Source organism: Cygnus atratus, chromosome 25 (assembly GCF_013377495.2).
Source record: "Cygnus atratus isolate AKBS03 ecotype Queensland, Australia chromosome 25, CAtr_DNAZoo_HiC_assembly, whole genome shotgun sequence".
Classification (NCBI taxonomy): Eukaryota; Metazoa; Chordata; class Aves; order Anseriformes; family Anatidae; genus Cygnus; species Cygnus atratus.
The window spans coordinates 4,624,271-4,645,279 of NC_066386.1; the positions used below are offsets into that span (position 1 = coordinate 4,624,271).

The following is a 21,009-nucleotide window of genomic DNA, read 5'->3' on the forward strand; positions in this document are numbered from 1 at the left end:
TCTGGACTCGCTCGAGCACGTCCATGTCCTTCCTGTAGCGAGGGGCCCAAAACTGAACACAGTACTCGAGGTGTGGCCTCACCAGAGTCGAGTACAGCGGGACAATCACCTCCCTAGACCTGCTGGCCACACTGCTTCTTATACAGGCCAGGATGCTGTTGGCCTTCTTGGCCACCTGAGCACACTGCTGGCTCATATTCAGCCGACTATCAACCAATACTCCCAGGTCCTTCTCGGCCAGGCAGCTTTCCAGCCACTCATCTCCCAGCCTGTAGCTCTGCTTGGGGTTGTTGCGCCCCAGGTGCAGGACCCGGCACTTGGCCTTGTTGAACTTCATACAGTTGACCTCAGCCCATCGCTCCAGCCTATCCAGATCCTCCTGCAGAGCCTTCCTGCCCTCGAGCAGATCGACACACGCACTTAGCTTGGTGTCATCTGCAAACTTACTGAGGGTGCACTGGACGCCCTCATCCAGATCATCGATAAAGATATTAAAGAGGACCGGCCCCAGTACCGAGCCCTGGGGGACACCACTTGTGACCAGCCTCCAACCAGATTTGACTCCATTCACCACTACTCTCTGGGCCCGGCTATCCAGCCAGTTTCTAACCCAGCGAAGCGTACGCCAGTCCAAGCCCCGAGCAGCCAGTTTCTTGAGGAGAATGTTGTGGGGAACGGTGTCAAAAGCCTTACTGAGGTCAAGGTAAACCACATCCACAGCCCTTACCCTGCACCTCCCCTCACGGGTTTGTATAGGTCTGTCCCACACCCACCCTGCCCGTGTCCTGGCTTTCAGCTGTAGCAGTTGCAAGGCCCAGGCTGATCTTCCTGGCAGTGGCACTTGTGACTTCCTTGGCAGGCCAACAACTGGTATGAAGTTTTTTCTCTCGTTATCACCTCTGTATTTGCTTTCTCTGGTCTCAGTCTCTGTATGCTTGTTGATTGCCTTCCCTTTTCCTAGCATCCCAATTGACAAGGTCCCCAATCTTAGAACCTCGCCGGCATAAACATGGCCGCAGCCCCATGTACCCCCCACAAGTGGTGCACCCCCCCCCCCCGCGGTTTGGTCTCTTCACTGCCTCCCTCATCATCTGTAACAGAGCAGGGGCATCAAAACTCTGGAGAAGTTGGGCGCCAGTTATGTTCAGGGAGACGCTGACAACAGAGTAGGTGTAGAGGAGGGAATATGACCCCAGGAATGACACAACTGCAGCCAAGTGAGAGTGAGTGGACAGTGTCTTGTGTCTCCTCATAGGTCTATGTCCAGAGGGACACCTGGAACACCCCACAAGAGCACAAGAAGGACAGGAAAACTGGTGGTGCTATTGTATTCAAGGAGCACACCAGTCCAGAAGCTCTCAGCAGGGGCCAGCTGCGTGACAGGTAGCAAGTCCCAGAAGAAGCTGCCAGTGATTGTGTAGGGCCAGTGCAGGGCAAATGAAGGGGGAGTGCCACTTGTGCCAAGGAGGGCAGCAGGAGCTCAGGCCACAGGCCTCCCACCAGACAGGCACACACCTTCCCTCCCATGGCACTGGAGTACTGCAGTGGGTGGCAGATGGCCACAGATCAGTTGTAGGCCATTAGTGTGAAGAGGAGATCCCAGTTTAGGCTCACTAGTGGGTGACAAAGAGCCAGACCACACAGCTAGAGAAGTAAATAGCCCTCTCTGCAGAGAAAGCATCTAAAACCATAAGTGGCATCCTGACCAAGACATGGCACATGTCAATGAAGGGGAGGTTGCCAAAGACAAACTACATGGGCGATTGCAAGTGCTGGTTGGGCACCACCATCACCATCACGAGTGTATTCCCAGTCTGGATCAAGAGGTAGATGTCTGAGACCAGGATGAAGAACAGCAGATCTCAGCTCTCAGACAAACCCAGCAGCAACAAAAGAAACCACTCTGTAGGCCTTCCCCCACCCCTATGGGACGACAGCGGCAGCAGGAGGAAGGAGGAGATGGAGTTGCTGCTCAGGATTCATTGTCTTCCACCACTCGATATCTTCTGGACGAACACCACAGCAGGGCATCAGCAAGCCAGGATGTTCTTGCAGAGACAGTAGAAAGTAAGATCACAACCCTGGACCTCAGGAGAGCAGCCTTTGGTCTCTTCGCTTTGTGTGTACACCTATCTCCGTGTGTGTGTGCCTGAGTATACTTCAGTATGCATCTAGGAGTGCACGTGTGTTTGCACCCATGAGTGCGTGCATCTTTTTACATGAGCAGCAGTGTGCGTTTGTGCTGTTCCCTGCACCTGCTTTTGATGTCATGAGTGATATTGGTATGAGATCAAGGGTCACACTGGGATTTAACAGAAATATTGATCTAACAACAGCATCCCACCAAGGCTGAGACATGGTGACTGTGCATGTTGCCCCATGATTCCTGAGCAGTCCCAGCAAGAGGCTGTCTGAAAAACCCTCCAGAGGATCACAGGCTGCACCTCCAGCACCCACATAGTCCAACCCTGTGTTCAGAGTAGATCTTATCAGATCCGGTTGCTCAGGATCAAGTCAAGGCAAAGTCTGAAGTCTTCCAAGGATGAAGATCCTTGGCAATCTGCTCCAGGACTCAACCACCTTCAGGGTAAATATTTCTTCCATATATCCAGCTAGAACAAAGCATTTCTGAACTTGCACCTATTGGCCCCAGCCTAAGTATGCTTCATCTCCAGAGTCCAGCTTCATCTCCTTTGCATCTTCCAGTGAAGTGGAAGTAGACAATACAAATGTCTGTTTGGCTTTCCCCGTGACGCTCACAGGGTCTGTCCTTCCTCCCAAAGCACAGCAACACTAGGACCCATGTTCCTCTGGTTCGATGCCACTTCTGTGCAAGGTTTCACCCCCTGCATAACTCAGCACCAGGCCCATGAGTTAAAAAGTATGTGTGGCACTGGTTTCCCCATGGGGACCTCTGTCCCACCCCAGACACCACTGATACCGCACTGGAAGCAGATTCATGCAGGGCTGGGCCTGCTCGAAGGGGGCAGGATTTCTCAGCCTTTCTCCCTGTACATAAAGCTAACACCATCCTTTTGAACTCTCCAGCCATGGGGAGTGCAGCTGTGTCCTGGCCTGGAGAGTCAGGGAGGGGTGACTGCCACCATGCTTTTACACTGTGAACCCTGCACTATGGAATTAAAGTATGGATCCAAACTGCTGTGGACCTGTCCTTGTTGGGGACTGAAATCGGAAGTAGTAGAGGGTGAACTTCCCAGGGTCAGGAGAAGGAAGTCTGTAGAAACAGTCACAGAAGGCTGCATTTCAGCACGTGTGCTGCAGGCACTTCTGGGCTGGGTTTGTTCTGTGGTTGTTGAGCTGTTCTCAGATTCCTTTTGCCCTGGCTGCTCTCTGGAGCTCACGGACTGAGCAGTGGAGAATGCCCTGAGGTGACCAGCATATTCCCTTGTGAGGAGGGACATATAGATCACACAAACATGCACCTGCTCATGCACACTTGTGTGGAATCATGCAGAAATCACCGCCCACAGACATGTGCACAAATGCAGCACACAGGCTGTGATGTTTTCAAACGGATGGCCAACTAAACTGCACCACGTGGCTCTCTCATTCCCCCACCTCAAAGGAAGATGTGGGGAGAAAATGTTTAAACTACAGGGCTTATGAGTTGAGATAGGGTAGTTTAATTAAAGGAAAAGAAAAGAAAGAGAGAGAGAAAAAAAAAGAAGAACCAAAGAGCAAAGGCCATTTGAAAGCAAATTTAGAGAAAACAATTAGTCTCTACTTCCCATAAGCAAGTACTTATCATCCATGTCTTTGGAAGCAGGGCCTCAATAAGCCTAGCTGTTTTTTGAGTGGAACATAAGAGCTCCCCCTTTTCCTTCCTCTTTCACAACTTTACTGCTGAGTGTGACATCATCCAGTATGTAATATCCCTTTGGTTGGTTTAGGTCAGCTACCCTGGTGATGTCCCCTCCCCACCTCTTGCCCACCCCCTACCTCCTGGCTTTGGGGGGCTTGGAGAGAGTCTTGATGCTGTGCCAGCACTGCTCCACAATAGACCCAACATGGGTGTGATGGCAATGCTGTTCTAGCTCCAAGTACAGAGCACAGCACTCTAGGGGCTGCTGTGGGGAACATTAAGTCTGTCCCAGGCAGCCCCAGTACAGGGAAGTGACAGAAGAGAGGAACATGTGCATGAACATGACAGACTCTGCGCTCACTGAGGCCCACCTGGGAGCAACCCCAGCAGAGTTTCTGGGCAGCATTTGGGTGAAGTACATGGTTTCATGTGGTACCCAGAGTGGGGTAGGTTCACAGCCGGGAGCTGGGTCACCTCTGGCCAAAAGGGCCCCAAAGAGCCCCTAACGAGTCACCCAGGCGGACATCATTTGCCTTTCCTGGACTCTTCCAGCACGTGAGCTGAGTCTTCTGCCCACACTGACGTGTGTTGCCTGGAAATACTTGGGCCTCCCTACCTGCCACTCAAAAGTTGCCTTCTCTGGGGCAAAAGCACAGCATAAACCAGGAAATGAAAAGCAGCGTCACAGGAAGACAACACACATCCCATATCATTAGGTGGGATGTTTTGCATTCAAGAGGAGCTTGTCAGAAAATAGTCCCTGCTTCAAGGGATGCCTCTGGACATGAGGCAGCTAAGGCCCACTATAAAAGCCAGCCCATCTCCGTGCTCTCTCATCCACTTCTCTGGCTTTCTTCTTGTGAAGACTCAACAGGTGAGTGTGAAGACCCTTCTTGTCGTGGTCATTCTCCAAAAGGACTGGGGCTGCTGGTTGTGGAAGAGGGAGGTGGGGAGAAGGTTTGCTGTGGAGGCAGGCTTGGCCATCTGTACTGAGGTGGCTTCTGGTCTGTGGTCTAGGTTATACCCAGATAGGTCCTGGTGGCTCTTTTTGGGCCCTTGCAGGATGAGGCCAAGAAGCCTTCGCACATCCCTCCAGCTCACAGCACAGCCTGTGCCTTGGTTCCCTCTTGGTGTGGTGACAGGCTGCTCCTCATGCATCCCCATGTTCTGCTTCCTCCCTGCCCTCTCTCCCAGGTGCACCTCCTGCCCCCAAACATGTCCTGCTACGACCAGTGCCGGCCATGCCAGCCATGCCAGCCCTGCGGGCCGACCCCGCTGGCCAGCAGCTGCAACGAGCCCTGCGTCAGGCAGTGCCAGAACTCCACCATCGTCATCCAGCCGTCTCCTGTGGTGGTGACCCTGCCTGGCCCCATCCTCAGCTCCTTCCCACAGAACACTGCTGTGGGATCCTCCACCTCTGCTGCTGTTGGCAGCATCCTCAGCTGTGACGGAGTCCCCATCAACTCCGGGTGCTGTGACCTCTCCTGTATTACCAGCCGCTACTGTGGCAGCAGGTGCCGGCCCTGCTAAAGATGCCAGACAGTGCCCCAGACCAGGACGCCAGGAACTCAGAACATGCTGCTGGACAAAAATGGACAGAAGAACAAACCTTGTAGTGTTGTTTTACGAGGAGCTGACCATCTCTGACTTGTCCTGTAAAGACAGACAGGAAGGGGCCAGCCTGGCTTCTCTGACAACATGACCAATGTCTACCTTTCCTGTTTTTCACTCACCTATTCTTTTTCTCTCTTTTCTTTGTTGCCCTCTGCTCCCCTCCAAGCTCTCTGTGGGGCCCCCAGAAACCAGCCTGGAGTGACCTTCTAGCCTCTCTCCACTTGTGGGTCCAGTTAGATGGATGCCCTGTGTCAACTCTGCCTTAGAATGATTTTTGTCTGCTCCTGCTGCTCTCCGCTGTCGGGGCCTCCTCTTGGAGTCACCTCATTTCCCTCCTGAGACTCAATAAACATTTGCAGGAACCTTGATTTTGTCCCTGTCTGGTCTTTCCATCTGCATAGAGATGGCCAAAGGAGAAAGTCGTTGCTTCCGTGGGAATTCTGATGTCCTTCAGAGGTCTGCCTTTGGAATGGTACTGTTTCATATCCTTATTAACAGCATAGACTTTGGGATCAAGTGCTCCCTGAGCAAGTTTGAAGATGACATCAAACTGAATGGAATATTCTCTACAACTGAAAGAAGGGATGCCATCCAAAGGGACCTGGACAGGCTTGAGAAGTGGGCCCATGTGAACCTAATGAGGTTCAACAAGTCTAAATGCAGGGTGCTGCACCTGATCTGAGGCAATCGTGGACATGATTGCAGACTAGGAGAAATAGTCATTGAGACCAGCCCCGCAAAGAATGACTTGGGGGTTCTGGTGGACAAAAAGCTCAACATGAACCAGCAGTGTGTGCTTGCAGTCCAGGAGGGCAACTGCTTCCTGCAATGTATCAAAGAAGGAGTGGCCATAAGGCTGAGGGAGGTGATTGCCCCCTCTACTCTGCCCCGTTAAGGCCCCACTTGGAGTGCTGCATCCAGGTCTAGGGCCCTCAGCACAAGAAGGATGTGGACCTGTTAGAGTGAGTCCAGAGGAGGGCTGGAAAGATGATCCGAGGGCTGGAGCACCTCCCCTATGAAGAAAGGCTGAGAGTGCTGGGGCTGTTCAGTCTACAGATGAGAAGGCTCTGGAGAGACCTCACTGCAGCTTTTTAATACTTAAAGGGGCCTTATAAAAAAGATGGAGAACAACTTTTTACTTGGTCAGAAAATTTGACCTGGTCCCCCAGGATATTCTTGTCTCTAGAATGGAGAGACAGGGATTTGACAGATGGACCACTTGGTAGGTAAGGAATTGGCTGATTGCTCACACTCAGAACATTGCAGTGAATGGCTCAATGTCCAGGGGGAGATCAGTAACGAGTGTTGTTTTTCAGGGGTCAGTATTGGGACTGACACTCTTAAATATCTTTGTCAGTGACATGGACAGTGAAATTGAGTGCATCTGAACAAGTTTCCCAATGACACCAAGCTGTGTGGTGTGGTCAACACACTGAAGGGCAGGGACACCATCCAGAGGGACCTTGACAGGCTTGAGAGGTTGGCTGGTGTGAACCTCATGAGGTTCGACAAAGGCCAAGTGTAAGGTCCTGTGTCTGGGTCAGTCAATGCCAAGCACAACTACAGGCTATGTGGAGAATGGATTGAGAGCAGCCCTGAGGAGAAGGACCTGGGGGTGCTGGTTGATGAGAAGCTCCGAGCACTTCTTGAAGCCCAGCAGGCTTGATGCTTTTACCACTTCCCTGTGGAGTCTTTTCCAGTGCCTGAACCACGCTAGTCTCACCTGCCATAGACTGCTTGGTAAAGTATAAATGTTGACAGAAAGGTCTTCAAAGAATGGGAACCGTGGTGGGATGGGAGGCAGAAGCAGAGAATGCCTTGTGGTGAGTGAAAGACTATGGAACAGGATGAGAGAATGGCAAAGATGGTGCAGATGTAGGAGTCTGCCATGAAAAGCAGCATGCTTCAGATGATGAGGGCAGAAAGGATACATTCAAGGTTCTCGCCCAGCATTGTACTCCCCAGGCCAGGCTCAGAAGAGGCCCAGCACCACAGCAGAAACAGACAATAACGTTCCTGGTATCCACTCTGCACCCATGCTCCTAAGGAGAACAGGAAGCAGAGTTTCTCATGACTGAGGTGTAATGCAATGCCTTGTGTGTGGCAATCAGAGCTCAATATTGAGAAGATCAGAAATTTCGTGATATCCAGAAGAAGTGGAAAAATGACTGTACCAAGCAGCTGGAAACACAAAAGTTTCTTTCTCCTGAAGACATGGAAAGTCTCCAGTGTTCGGGGAGCACTGGTAATGGTATACCAGCTCTCCAAGAAGGTGAGCAGGCTGAGGAAGAAGTACGTTGGGATCCTCAGGTGCTCGTCACTCCCCACAGTGACAAAGAGGAGATCATTCCCGTCAGGATTAGGAGAGAGGTGGAGAATACAATGACTGAAAGGATGATGTGCCAGCTGCAATTTTCTGTTGAGCCCAGGAGAATGAATTCAGTCCCAAAAGTCCTGATCTCCTTTGCCATGGTTCTAAGATTTCAGGAGATGATGTCAGAGGTAAGTTTCATGCTGCAATAAGAGCAGCAGTAAACATCCACAAATAAGCCTTTTCCTAGCATAAGTGGCTCTTCTCATGGCCTCTCTTGATCACTGCCACTCTCATTCTCCCTCCACCTCCCCTCTCTCCTTCGCAGTCTACTTCCATATAGACAACCATGCAAACAGCTGTCCATCCTTCTCCAGGTATACATCTACCCACTTTTTTTTCATGACCCTTCCAGAAGTCATCTACAAATTACAGTCTGTCAAGTCCAGATTCGTTTTTTTCCTTGTTTCTGCCCTCTTATATCAGTTTCCAATTACCAAGTAGGTCTGAAAAATTTGGAATATTTTATAGAAATTAATTGCCAAGGTTTCAAAGAGATTTTTAAGTTGATGGAAAGCGATGATGGAATTCCCCTGCTTTCCTGCGTACTATGGGGCTGTGGAGCCAGGTCTACTGCACTTCAGCTAAGCCTGAATAGCGAGGAAGGGCTGCTGCTGAGAAGTATCTCATGTGAGGTTTCCTTTGGGATATGATGCCAAGGCCATATTGGGATGGTGTTGCACATCCTAGATGTCCCAGGACTCTTACAGTGTCAGTGATGCTTTCATCCCCAGGGAGCCAGCTAAGATTCATGGAACTGTGTTTTTACCTGTTTCAGGAGCCAGGATGGCCTCAGAAACAGATGAGTGCTGGGAGGCACTAGGGAAGGACTTGGCCAAAGCTCGGGACCCTCCACAGGCAGACCCAAGCACTCCAGCCCTGAACCCATATCCTCGGATTACCAGGGGCTGAGGCTGCACCAGCACCTGGCACCACCACACGGAGATGACACTACAGGCCCTGGGACAGTCTGGACACATGCCTAGGATCAGGAGAATTACATGCACACATGCACTAGCACATACCAAGAATACATACACATTTCACACACAGATCCATGGACACATGCAAACATGCATGTGCATGCATGTACACACAGTTCCATAGATGTCCTGACAAATGCAGGTGCAAACACTGCATGCACAGGAACATGAGGCCACACATGTGTGCACATGCAGACATCAGGTACATGTGTGCACTCAGTGCCTCTGATGGGAGCCACAAGGGCTCTGCCGCACACGCAAGTGTGCACACATTCCCGACAGGGCAGGGGCAGAGGCCAAGGGCAGGTGACAGAGGAGATGCTGGGGACCTTCTGGCAGGGAAAGGCTGTGGCACTCTGAACAGGACAAGGCTCCAGAGGAGAGGACAGCACAGTGTGGGGATGCACAGGGACTGCCCAGAGAGAGGAGTCCAAGGATGTCAACCCATTTCTCCAGAGGGCAGCTTTAGGAGGAAGAGAAGGGAAACCGCACAGTGCAGCCCACCTGCCTGGAAACCAGCCCCATTGGGCTGTTGGAGGAAGTTGGAAGGGAGGGAAAGAGGAAGACAGGAAGACATGGCATGTCCACATGCAGGGAAGCCCTCAGGTGACCAGGCAAAGATTGCAGGTCTGGGAGCAGCTGGACCCCTTCCTGTCACTGCAGCCACATACAACGCTGCCAAAGTGCCCCAGGCAAGCATTACTTGCCTGTGCTGGACCCATCTGGCACCTGAGCTGAGTCCTCCGCCACCACTGACTCAGTCCTGGCTCAAAAATCCTGTCTCAAAAAGCCTCTCTATCCCAGTACTCAGAAGAAGTTTCTAAGAGGGAATGGGTGTGGCATAAGCCAGGAAACAGCCCCACAGCCCACGTCATTAGGTGGGAGGTTTTCCATTCATCACGAACACCCAGAAAATTATCACTTCTGTGGAGGCTACCTCAGGGCCTGGGGCAGTTCAAGGCCACCAGAAAAGCCAGCCCTGCTCCTCGACCCCCTCATCTCCTTCTTCTTGGGAACCCAGTGTATCTGAAGCCCTTTCCACGTGTCCTTTTCTACTAATGCCAATACCTGTTGTGCTGGGTCCTGGCAATGGTGGTCATGGGAGAGCAATTGGGAAAGGTGTGACTCAGAGCCCATGTGGGACTTGGCTGAGATGGATATTCATCTAAGAGAGATGCAGGAGCCTTGTTGGTCCTGGCCACTCTTTTTGGATCATGTCTGGATGAAGACATTTTGCTCTTCACATGTCCCTGTGCTCTGCTTCCTCCCTGCCCTCTCTCCCAGCTGCACCTCCTGCACCAACACATGTCCTGCTACGACCAGTGCCTGCCATGCAGGCCCTGTGGCCCGATCCCGCTGGCCAGCAGCTGCAATGAGTCCTGCGTCAGGCAGTGCCAGAACTCCATTGTCATCATCCAGCCCTCTCCTTTGATCATGGCTCTGCCAGGACCCATCCTCAGTTCTTACCCACAGAACACCATTGTGGGATCCTCCACCTCCGCTGCTGATTGCAGCATCCTCAGATGTGACAGAGTCCCCATCACCTTTGGGTGCTGTGACTTTTCTGGCATTTCCAACCACTACTGTGGCAGAAAGTGCCCCCCCTGCTAAAGCTACTGGTGACACACCACACAAGGACCCCTGGGAACCCAGAAGGTGATGCCAGACTGAGGACAGAACTTCTGGCCAATGATGTCTGAGAGTCTGAGCATCCAGTGTCCCCTCTCAAAAGGAAGGGAGATGGAGCTCTCTGAAAATACGGTCAAAGCCTATCTTCCATGTCTTTTACTCTCTCCGCTATCTTCCCACTCTTCTGTTCTTCTGGGCCATAACACCACCCATACACATTCTGGGGGATCTGCTGGCCCCTCTCCCTCTGTGGGGAGACAGATGGATGTCCTGTGGGACCTCTGCAATGGGTGATGGGCACAGACTTCTGGCACCTCCTGGTGCTGCTTGCACTGACAGCCTACTCTAGAAGTGACCCCATTTCCCTTGTCAGAGTCATTAAAATTTTCTGCATCCAACCCTTCGCCTCCACATCAGCCTTTTCATGGTGGTCTCATGTTGCCAGGGAAGAAAGGCATTGCCTTGTTTGGCAGGGGATATGGTGAGCACAGGAGGGGGCCTTTCATCATTCCCAGAGTAATATGATAGTAAGGCAGATGACAATGAGGCTCTTTCAGGCACTGCCCCTTGGAGATACAGTTGCGGACAAAGTCACAGAGATCTGTACAAGAAAACAAAGGATTATCTCCTATGCTTCTCCCCACTCAGGGATCTCCTGCTCCTTGCGGGCAGGGGGAATCCGGATCTTGCTGAAGTTGTGTGCCAGCACTGTTATGTTCTCTTGAAATACCCACTGAGGGAAGGTCCATCCTACCAGAGCTCTGGGGAAAAATCAGAGGACAAAGAAGCTTTTTGCATGGAACTGCCAGCCTCAGGTGAGTCTCTGTCCTGTTTCTTCCAGCCCTTGGTATGGAGCAGAGCCCATACATCTGAATGAACCATGAGCTTTTTGAACAGAAAATGGCAAAAGCTGCCTTGTGCAGAGGTGCAGGGGGAGAAGATTTCCAGGGCAGAGGCTCTTTCTGCACCTTCTCTTTTGTCTTAAGCCACTGACTCCAGAGTGAGGCACTATGCCTGTCCCTGTGGAGGGAGTTCCTGCAGCAGTTGTTGTTCATGGAGGAATTTCTCTTGAGGAGCCTCCTCTGTGCTCAGGGAAGAAAGGACACAAAAACCCTTGGAGAAGAGAGCAGCACTCCAGGCACTGTTGGTTCCAGGGAGACTGAGCAGGTACAGGACATGTGGTACCAAGAGTGCCAGTCCGTAATCCCAGGCAGGAATAGGAGGGAAGGCACTGTTAATACAGAGGTGTTTAATGTCCCCAGAGACTCCCTGGGGCTTTGATCCTAGGGGGTTGATTAGACCCCTGCTGAGACAAGCCTGAGGCTGATACTGCCTTCCCTGAGAGCACAGAGGAAAGAGGGCCCATTGATGCCCCCTGCTGGAAGCTGCCTGGGCTGAGCTTTTCTTTCTCTGGGTTGCTTTGCTTCTTGCTCTTTTGATGTCTGAGGACATCAAAACACCACATTCAGCATGGTTTGTGAGATGGAGGAAGCTTAATCAGCACAGCCATGTTTCTTCTGCTCTGTCTAAGCATTTGCAGCCTGCAGGATGCCCGGCTTGACCCAAACTTGCAATACCCTGCTGCCGTGGGAGCTGGTCGCTATGACACTTCTCCCTGTGCAGGAGATGGGGATGATAGATTTCCTTGGCTTCCCTGAAGAGACGACAATGACCCCATCGGGTTGTAAGTCTTTATGTCTTGCTCTGCTTGCTTATTGTGATGAACATGGAGTGCTCTTGGGCCTTTGGCAATCAGGGTTGCTCTGTGTGTTTTCTGTCCCTCAGGCACAGGCCTTGCACACGGGCTGGCTGAAGGTCTGGACATAACCTGGTGGCTGGGATGCAAATCCAGTTCATTTACTGACTCATTAAGGAGAGAGAACCCTGAAAATCTCTGTCAGGACTTCTTCTAGGGGTCTCTGGGCTGGACTGTTGACAAAGGCTTGAAGCAAGCTGCTTAGTCATGGGCTGGCAGGAATTTGCTGAGAGCAAGCTCCCACGGGGAGTCCTGGTTCCAAGCAGGATCTGCCAGCCCTGGAAGGGGAGAAAAACAGCCTTCGGTGGATCAGGTCAACCAGTCAGGGTCAGCCCTCTCTGCACAGTTTTGCTCCTTCTCACGAAAGAAGTTGTTCCTGTGTTTCTTCTTTTGCCTTTGTTGAGGGTAACTTCAGGATGTCTGCAAGTTCTCCGGTGCTCAGCTGTACTTCAAGGATGCTGTTGTGGTTTAGCCCGGCTGGCAACCAAACACCACACAGCCGTTCGCTCACCCTCCCCCCTCCCTCTCCGGGATGGGGGAGAGAAACGGGAAAGTGAAGTCTGTGAGTTGAGATAAAGACAGTTTATTAAGACAGGGAAAAGAATAACAATAATAATAATAATAATAATAATAATAGTATTAATAGTAATAATGTGTACAAAATAAGTGATGCACAATGCAATTGCTCACCACCCGTTGACCGATGCCCAGCCTATCCCCGAGCAGCCGGCCCCCCCCTCCACCCCGGCTAGCCACCCCTATATATTGTTCAGCATGACGTCAGATGGTATGGAATACCCCTTTGGCCAGTTTGGGTCAGCTGTCCTGGGTCTGTCCCCTCCCAGCTCCTGCTGCATCCCTAGCCTGCTCGCTAGCAGGACAGACCGAGAAGCTGAAAAGTCCTTGGCTTGGTGTAAGCACTGCTCTACAACAATTAAAACATCAGCATGTTATCAGCGCTCTTCTCATTCTAATCCAAAACATAGCACCCTGCCAGCTACTAGGAGGAAAATTAACTCTGTCCTACCTGAAACCAGGACAGATATCCACCCCTTATTCCATACCATTTATGTCATGCTCAGGTTACACTCTTTCCAATACCTTCTAATTAATCACCATTTTCATCTATGATATATAGCAATCATGGTAGTGATGACATACAGTGTTATATGATAATTAACATACTACAATTCAACTCATGGGCTATTCTCACCCAGTATTAGGTCCCCTTGAGGTACACACCGGACCTCCCCATTCTTTTGCATTACCCACCAAGTGCATCCAGGTCCCTGGGCAAAAGCAATCCCACGAATGGGCTTGCCTTTTCCTGAGGCAGGAGTAGCCCAGACTGTCTTACCCAGCATGTTTCTTACGTGCACTACAGGAACTTTATCCCCCTCTACAGTGCGTAACAGGTTTGATTGGGCAGGTCCAGCTCGGTTGGCAGATCCTCTAGTATTGACTAACCAGGTGGCCTTTGCCAAATGTGTTTCCCAATTTTTGAATGTCCCAGCACCCATTGCTTTCAGCGTAGTCTTTAACAGTCCATTGTATCGTTCAACTTTCCCGGAGACTGGTGCATGATAGGGGGTGTGATACACCCACTCAATACCATGTTCTTTGGCCCAAGTGTCTATAAGGTTGTTTCGGAAATGAGTCCCATTGTCTGACTCAATTCTTTCTGGGGTGCCATGTCGCCATAGGACTTGCTTTTCAAGGCCCAGGATAGTGTTCCGGGCGGTGGCATGGGGCACAGGATATGTTTCCAGCCATCCGGTGGTTGCTTCCACCATTGTAAGTACGTGGCGCTTGCCGTTGCGGGTTTGGGGGAGTGTGATGTAATCAATCTGTCAGGCCTCTCCATATTTGTATTTCAGCCATCGTCCTCCATACCAGAGAGGCTTTGACCGTTTGGCTTGTTTAATTGCAGCACATGTTTCACAATCATGAATAACCTGTGCTATAGTGTCCATGGTCAGGTCCACCCCTCGGTCATGAGCCCATCTGTATGTTGCATCTCTACCTTGATGGCCTGAGGTGTCATGGGCCCATCGGGCTATAAATAATTCACCTTTATGTTGCCAGTCCAGGTCCACCTGAGCCACTTCAATCTTAGCAGCCTGATCCACCTGCTGGTTGTTTTGATGTTCTTCAGTAGCCCGATTCTTGGGCACATGAGCATCTACATGGCGTACCTTTACAACCAGGTTCTCTACCTGGGCTGCAATATCTTGCCACAATGCAGCAGCCCAGATGGGTTTGCCCCGGCGTTCCCAGTTGTTCTGCTTCCATTGCTGTAACCACCCCCACAGGGCATTTGCTACCATCCATGAATCAGTATAGAGATAGAGAACTGGCCACTTTTCTCGTTCAGCAATATCTAAGGCCAGCTGAATGGCTTTCACTTCTGCAAACTGACTCGATTCACCTTCTCCCTCAGCAGCTTCTGCAACTCGTCGTATAGGACTCCATACAGCAGCTTTCCATCTCCGATGCTTTCCCACCATATGACAGGACCCATCAGTGAACAGGGCATATTTCTTCTCATTTTCTGGTAGCTTGTTGTACAGTGGGGCTTCTTCAGCACGGACCACCTCCTCCTCTGATGATATCCCAAAGTACTTGCCTTCTGGCCAGTCCATAATCACTTCCAGGATTCCTGGGCGACTGGGGTTTCCTATTCGAGCCCGCTGAGTAATCAGTGCAACCCACTTGCTCCATGTAGCATCAGTTGCATGACGTGTAGAGGGGACCCTTCCTTTGAACATCCAACCCAGTACCGGCAGTCGGGGTGCCAGGAGGAGCTGGGCTTCAGTACCGACCACTTCCGAAGCAGATCGAACTCCCTCATATGCTGCCAATATCTCCTTTTCGGTTGGAGTATAGCGGGCCTCAGATCCTCTGTATCCCCGACTCCAAAACCCCAGGGGTCGACCTCGAGTTTCCCCAGGTTCTTTCTGCCAGAGGCTCCAGGTGGGACCATTCTCCCCAGCTGCGGTGTAGAGCACATTCTTTACATCTGGTCCTGTTCGGACTGGCCCAAGGGCTACTGCATGAACTATTTCCTGTTTAATTTGTTCAAAGGCTTGTCGTTGCTCAGGGCCCCATTCAAAAGCATTCTTCTTACGAGTTACTTGGTAGAGCGGGTTTACAATCAGACTGTAATTTGGAATATGCATTCTCCAAAACCCCACGACACCTAGGAAAGTTTGTGTTTCCTTTTTGCTAGTTGGTGGAGACATAGCTGTTATTTTGTTGATCACATCCATTGGGATTTGACAACGTCCATCTTGCCATTTTATTCCTAAAAACTGGATCTCTTGTGAAGGTCCTTTAACTTTATTTTGTTTTATGGCAAAACCGGCCTTCAGAAGGATTTGGACTATTTTCTTCCCTTTCTCGAAAACTTCCTCTGCAGTGTCACCCCACACAATGATGTCATCAATGTACTGAAGGTGTTCAGGAGCCTCCCCCTGCTCCAGCGCAGACTGGATCAGTCCATGGCAAATGGTAGGGCTATGTTTCCACCCCTGGGGCAGCCCATGTTCTGCTTCCTCCCTGCCCTCTCTCCCAGGTACACTGAGACATGTCCTGCTACGATCAGTGCCAGCAGTGCCAACCCTGTGGCCCGACCCCACTGGCCAGCAGCTGCAATGAGCCCTGCGTCAGGCAGTGCCAAAACTCCACCATCGTCATCCAGCTGTCTCCTGTGGTGGTGACCCTGCCCAGCCCCATCCTCAGCTCCTTCCCACAGAACACTGTTGTGGGATCCTCCACCTCCGCCGCCATTGGCAGCATCCTCAGCTGTGACGGAGTCCCCATCAACTCCGGGTGCTGTGACCTCTCCTGTATTGCCAGCCGCTACTGTGGCAGCAGGTGCCGCCCCTGCTAAAGATGTCAGACAGTGCCCCAGACCAGGACGCCAGGAACTCAGAACATGCTGCTGGACAAAAATGGACAGAAGAACAAACCTTGTAGTGTTGTTTTACGAGGACCTGACTATCTCTGGCTTGTCCTGTAATGAGGGGCCAGCCTGGCTTCTCTGACAACATGGCCGATGTATACCTATCCTGTTTTCCACTCACTTTTTCTCTTTTCTTTGTTGTTCTCTGCTCCCCACCAAACTGTCTTGAAGGCCTTGGAAACCAGCCTGGATTGACCTGCAAGACTTTCTCCACTTGTGCGCCAGGTAGATGGATGCCCTGTGACAAGTCTGCCATGAGAAAAGCAGAACAGATATTTGTCTGCCCCTGTTGCAATCTACACTCAGGGCCTCCTCTTGGAGTCACCTTATTTTCCTTCTTAGACTGAATAAAGATTTGCAGGAATCCTGAGTGTGTGCCTGTCTGTTCTTTCCATCTGCACAGAGATGGCTAAATGAGAAAGCCGTTCTTTACTGGGAATTAGCTGGGGGCACTGCCTCGGTCCTCTAGGCATTGGAGGGTGGGGCACACTGCAGTGATTCAACTTTCAGGCACTGTCTCTTGAAGCTGAGAAAGACATCCCTAGTTCTTCCACAGCTAATGGACACTTGTGAAGTCTCTGCATAGACATGTTCTGCTCATCTTGTAGGCCCCACCTCTTGGGGAAGAGTGTTCCTCTTGCTTTGGATGGAGCTGTGCCAGGGATGGAGGCTCAGACAAAGATGTTCCCAAAGGATGGCAGAAATTGGGAATGGGTAATTTTCTTGGGGATGACCCTCTGTCTCTACTCCACTTTCCCGTCTCCTCCAGCATCTGAACATGGGCAGCATACCAGGGCATGAAGAACAGGTACAGCTACCGTGAGGAGCCCTATCACCGCACAGCACATGGCCCAGCTGTTGCCAATGTGCGTAGAGATGAGGGGATCCACAAGTTCATAGTCCTGCCAGATATAGCAGGCCACACACTGGAGCCCGCAGTCCCTGTGAACCCAGCTCCTTTTTACATGAAGGCAGACCCAGGACAGGGACTGGTGCCCAAACACTCATGGCTGTTTGGTCTTGCTTTCTTTCCCCAAGCATGGATCAGCTTTCATCAGGCCAAGAAACTCAAAGGCCCCATAGGTGCCACAACCACACTGTGCTCCAGAAAAGACATTCTGTGAGTGCAAAAATCCCAGGCACCACTGAGACATAGCAGTGAGAATGGGACCTGATTGTGCACTCAGCAGGCTCTGTGTACAGGCTCTGAACGGCACAGGGCATGCACCAGCCCAACCACAGGGCACATGCTTCTCCTGAGCACTAAGCTACTCTGTCTTTGTGAGGATGAAGTTGCCCTTGTGCTCCATGCAGCACCTCTGCTCCCCACACCCAGGCCAGGGCCTTCCCACATCTGCACACCTCGGAGCCCTGTGGTGCTTTGCTTTCACACAGACTGTTCACGCTGCCAGTGCCACAGGAACAGGATGGAGGATGGGGTTATTGGTCCACGGGGTGAGGATGGGGGAACCTCTCCTCAGGCCTCGACCAAGGCTGAGTCTTGCGCTGCCTTCCCTGAGAGCACGGAGGAGAAGAGAGCTCATGGATGCCCCCTGCTGGGAGCTTCCTGGGCTGAACTTTTCTTCCTCTGGGTTGCTTTGCTTCTTGCTCTTGCAAGCAGACAGAAGAGTTTCATTGAGTCTGAGGACATCAAAACACCACATTCAGCATGGTTTGTGAGACAGAGGAGGCTTCATCAGCACAGCCATGTTTCTCCTGCCAGGTCTCAGCTTTTGCAGCCTGCAGGACACCTGGCTTGTCCCAGACATGCAATCCCCCACTACTGTGGGAGCTGGTTGCTACGATACTGCTCCCTGTGCAGGAGATGTGGATGATAGATTTCCCCAGCTCCCCTGAGGAGACGTCAATGAACTCACTGGGCTGTAGGTCTTCATTTATCTCTTGCTCTAATCGCTTACTATGATGAACATGGAGAGCTCTTGGGCCTTTGGCACTAAGGGCTGCTCTATTTGTTCTGTCCCTTAGGCACAGGCTTTGGACATGAACTGGCTGAAGGTCTGGAAAAAACCTGGTGGCTGGGACGCAAATCCAGTTTATTGACTGACTCATTGAAGAGAGAGAAGAACCCTGCAAATCTCTGTCAGAATGTCTACTAGGGGTCTCTGGGCTGGGCTAGCTAGGACTTGAGGTAAGCTGCTTTATCATGCACTGGCAGGAATTTACTCACCCTGGTCCTGAAGGTCTGAGAGCAACCACTGTGTAAGTCCTGGTTCCCAGCAGACTGCTCTACTCTGGGAGCCCAGGAAGGGAGAAAAACTGAGGTCCAGGTCAGGCAGTCAGGGTCAGCACTCTCTGCACAGCCACAGACACCAGCCCCTTTGGGAAAGAGAATATGGCTGGCAGATATTGGGGTGAACAGGGGAAGCAGCACAGCCAGGGGAGAGCTGAGGGCTCCACCCCAGAGCTCTGCCTTGCACAGACACATCCCCTCCCTTCTCAGGGTTATTGCTCAACCAGGGTACCTCTCTGCACCAGGGTGTCACGCACAGCACAGAGGTACAAGGAGCTGTCAGAGAGCTCAACTTCTTTCAGCTGCAGAACACTGTATTTCCCCGTGATGTTCAGCTCTGTGGTGAAACGGACGCTCTGCTTGGTGCCTGCTATTGCTTGATTTGAAATTAGCTGAGGGCCTTGGCCCTTCTTCTGCTGGTACCAGAGCAAACCATAAAAGCTGGAGCTCTGGTACGTGCAAGTGGTCTGGAAGGTGTTTCTCTGCTCCACGGTGACTTGTCCTTCTTGCTGGGTGACAGACACCTGACCCATGGTTTCTGGAAGAAAGAGAAGGTCGGCAGCTCTGTGGGGAAGTCTCCAGGCAGGCAAACAGGAGTTGATTCAGACCTGTGGGGGATAAGGCTCCTGTCCTTTGCTGGGCTGAAGGGTCCTGAGGCCCAGACACATCAAGGCGGTTTGGGGGCAGAGTTCAGAGCTCCCTGGCCAGACTGGACCCTGAGGAGAGCTGTGCTGTGTGCCTGCTGCTCCTGCCTGCTCTCCTTCTGCCCAGAGGACCAGGGCACTGCCTGTCACCCACATACACAACACCCTCCAGCCATTTGAGGTGCTCATGCAGCTACTGGGAAAAGGTTCAACCTGCTTCCCCATCCCTGTCATCTCAGGGGGTTCTGAGGCCAATCAGTATACACACGCTGAGCTGAGTCTTGGCAGGAGGGAGCCCTGGCTGTGCAGACAAGCAGGAGGACATTGGAGGCCACAGCAGGAACATGTCAGGCAGAAGACAGACTGGACGCCCTGGTAATGTCCATGGGAGGAGAGCTTAATTGTCCCTATACCCACTTGGACAGGATCTTGCTTCTTTCTGTAGTAAAGGGAGAAATGTGGGACTGCAGAGGTGGCTGCAATCTCCTCTGGTGACAGTAGGTGGACCAGAAGAGAGAGGCAGAGAGAGATGCATTGAAAGGACAAAAAAAGCAGGAAGAGACAACTTTTGCCAACGTTTCCCTGTGATTCAAGAGTTGTTCCCCACAAAAACGTTGTCAGGTTGATGAGGGCTTCCTGGGGAAAGAAGATTTATGCCTTGATTAAAAGCCAGCACTTACCCAGCAGTTGCCCCAGGAAGGCAGTGAGGACGAGATACCCGCGGTACATGCTGAGACTGACCCTCCTGTTTGCTGAGGGAGAGAGAGTCAGAAAAGCACCTCCCAGCCCCGAAAGAACAGAGCTGCCGGAAATGACTCTGCTGGGGGAACAAGGGGAGATGCAGCGATGAGAAATGATCTGTTCTGACTGTGCCCAAAATGCTCTTTGGAGTTTCTCCCCATTCCAGCAGGAGCAACCATTGAAGATTTTCACAATGAGTGGCCCTGGGAGCTGTGGGGGCCACATCATGGGAAGGGGCTGCTCTCGTCTCCTTTCCCAGTGGGGTCCTCACCTCCCCAGCTAGAACTGCCTTCTCTTCTCTACACACCCTGCTTGGCCATGGCAGATGTCAGGGGATTTTTCCCCACTGAGCTTGTGGCATCTTTCTCTGGGGACCTCAGCTTCATGGGAATGTTCCTATTTCCCCTGAGAGCAGAAGACAACCCAAGTTCTCTCCTACATCCCCAGAAAGAAGGGAGGAACCATGCTATGCAGCAGCTAAGGGTTTCTGGCTGTGTCCTGTTCTGGTGCGATAACGTAGCTTTGGCAAGAGGAATGGGGCTTCAGTGTGGTGTGGGATGCCACAAGCCCAGATGGGACAAGGACAACCTATTATGTAGGGCAAGGGGTGGGGAGTCAGCAGGGAAAAGGATGTGGGATCAGTGGGTCTCCTGCACTCACACTGATGGGCCACAGGGGGCACCCACCCAGGGCTATGTCCGTGGCAGTCTTTGCTCCCCTGGTGCTTGGCCCCCCTCTATCACCACCACTAACACCTTGTCTGGCTTGGCAATAAGTGGGTCCGTCGCACTGTCTTCCCCCACACCTCCCTCAGCACATCTTGAAGGTACAGCACTCAGACACCCAAAGGAATGACACTCCAAGCCCTGCAGACCCCAACTGTTCCTTTCAAACCCCCCAGGCAGTGTGAACTTTCTCCCTCACTCCAAAAAATATGTATCACATAGAGCACTGAATCCACTTTCCTGACTGTTGTGGCTCGAAACAGGAGACTGTTCATGGAGAAGTTTGAGATCTGCATGGCAGCTCACCTGAGTAGCCACAGAGCTCTGCTGTTCTGTACAGCGGGGCTCTGTACAGGGGCTCTGGCCTTGTCCTGTTCTGGTGGGATAATCTGGCGTTTGCAAGAGGAACCTAGCTCCAGTGGGGTGTGGGATGCCACAAGCCCAGAGGGGACAAGGACAACCTCTTCCATAGGGCAAGGGGTGGGAAGTCAACAGGGAAAAGGATGTG

The 21,009-nt window shown here is 51.8% G+C and overlaps 2 protein-coding genes and 1 gene segment (V, D, J or C); 2 read left to right on the forward strand and 1 right to left on the reverse strand.

The window, feature by feature from the left end:
- Positions 1-4,595: 4,595 nt before the first annotated feature.
- Positions 4,596-5,353, forward strand: LOC118258267 (feather keratin Cos1-2-like). The gene is made up of 2 exons (XM_035566932.1): positions 4,596-4,697; positions 5,018-5,353. The coding sequence occupies exons 1-2, from the start codon at positions 4,596-4,598 to the stop codon at positions 5,351-5,353; spliced, it is 438 nt and encodes a 145-aa protein (XP_035422825.1).
- Positions 5,354-15,762: 10,409 nt separating this feature from the next.
- On the forward strand, positions 15,763-16,068 carry LOC118258273 (feather keratin Cos1-1/Cos1-3/Cos2-1-like). Its single transcript, XM_035566936.1, has one exon. It carries the CDS (start codon positions 15,763-15,765, stop codon positions 16,066-16,068), a length of 306 nt encoding a protein of 101 aa, XP_035422829.1.
- A 1,472-nt stretch (positions 16,069-17,540) lies between these two features.
- On the reverse strand, positions 17,541-19,764 carry LOC118258274 (T cell receptor alpha variable 1-1-like). The segment is given in 3 exon segments: positions 17,541-17,655; positions 18,647-18,929; positions 19,716-19,764. Coding segments are annotated over 3 exon segments (447 nt in total).
- Between the last annotated feature and the right edge of the window lie 1,245 nt (positions 19,765-21,009).

Bases quoted from the DNA above. Each gene is read 5' to 3' on its own strand.
- LOC118258267 (XM_035566932.1), top strand. From the start codon at position 4,596: ATGCCTCTGGACATGAGGCAGCTAAGGCCCACTATAAAAGCCAGCCCA. The intron at 4,698-5,017 runs GTGAGTGTGAAG...CCTCTCTCCCAG, and splicing joins TTCTTGTGAAGACTCAACAG to GTGCACCTCCTGCCCCCAAA.
- LOC118258273 (XM_035566936.1), top strand. From the start codon at position 15,763: ATGTCCTGCTACGATCAGTGCCAGCAGTGCCAACCCTGTGGCCCGACC.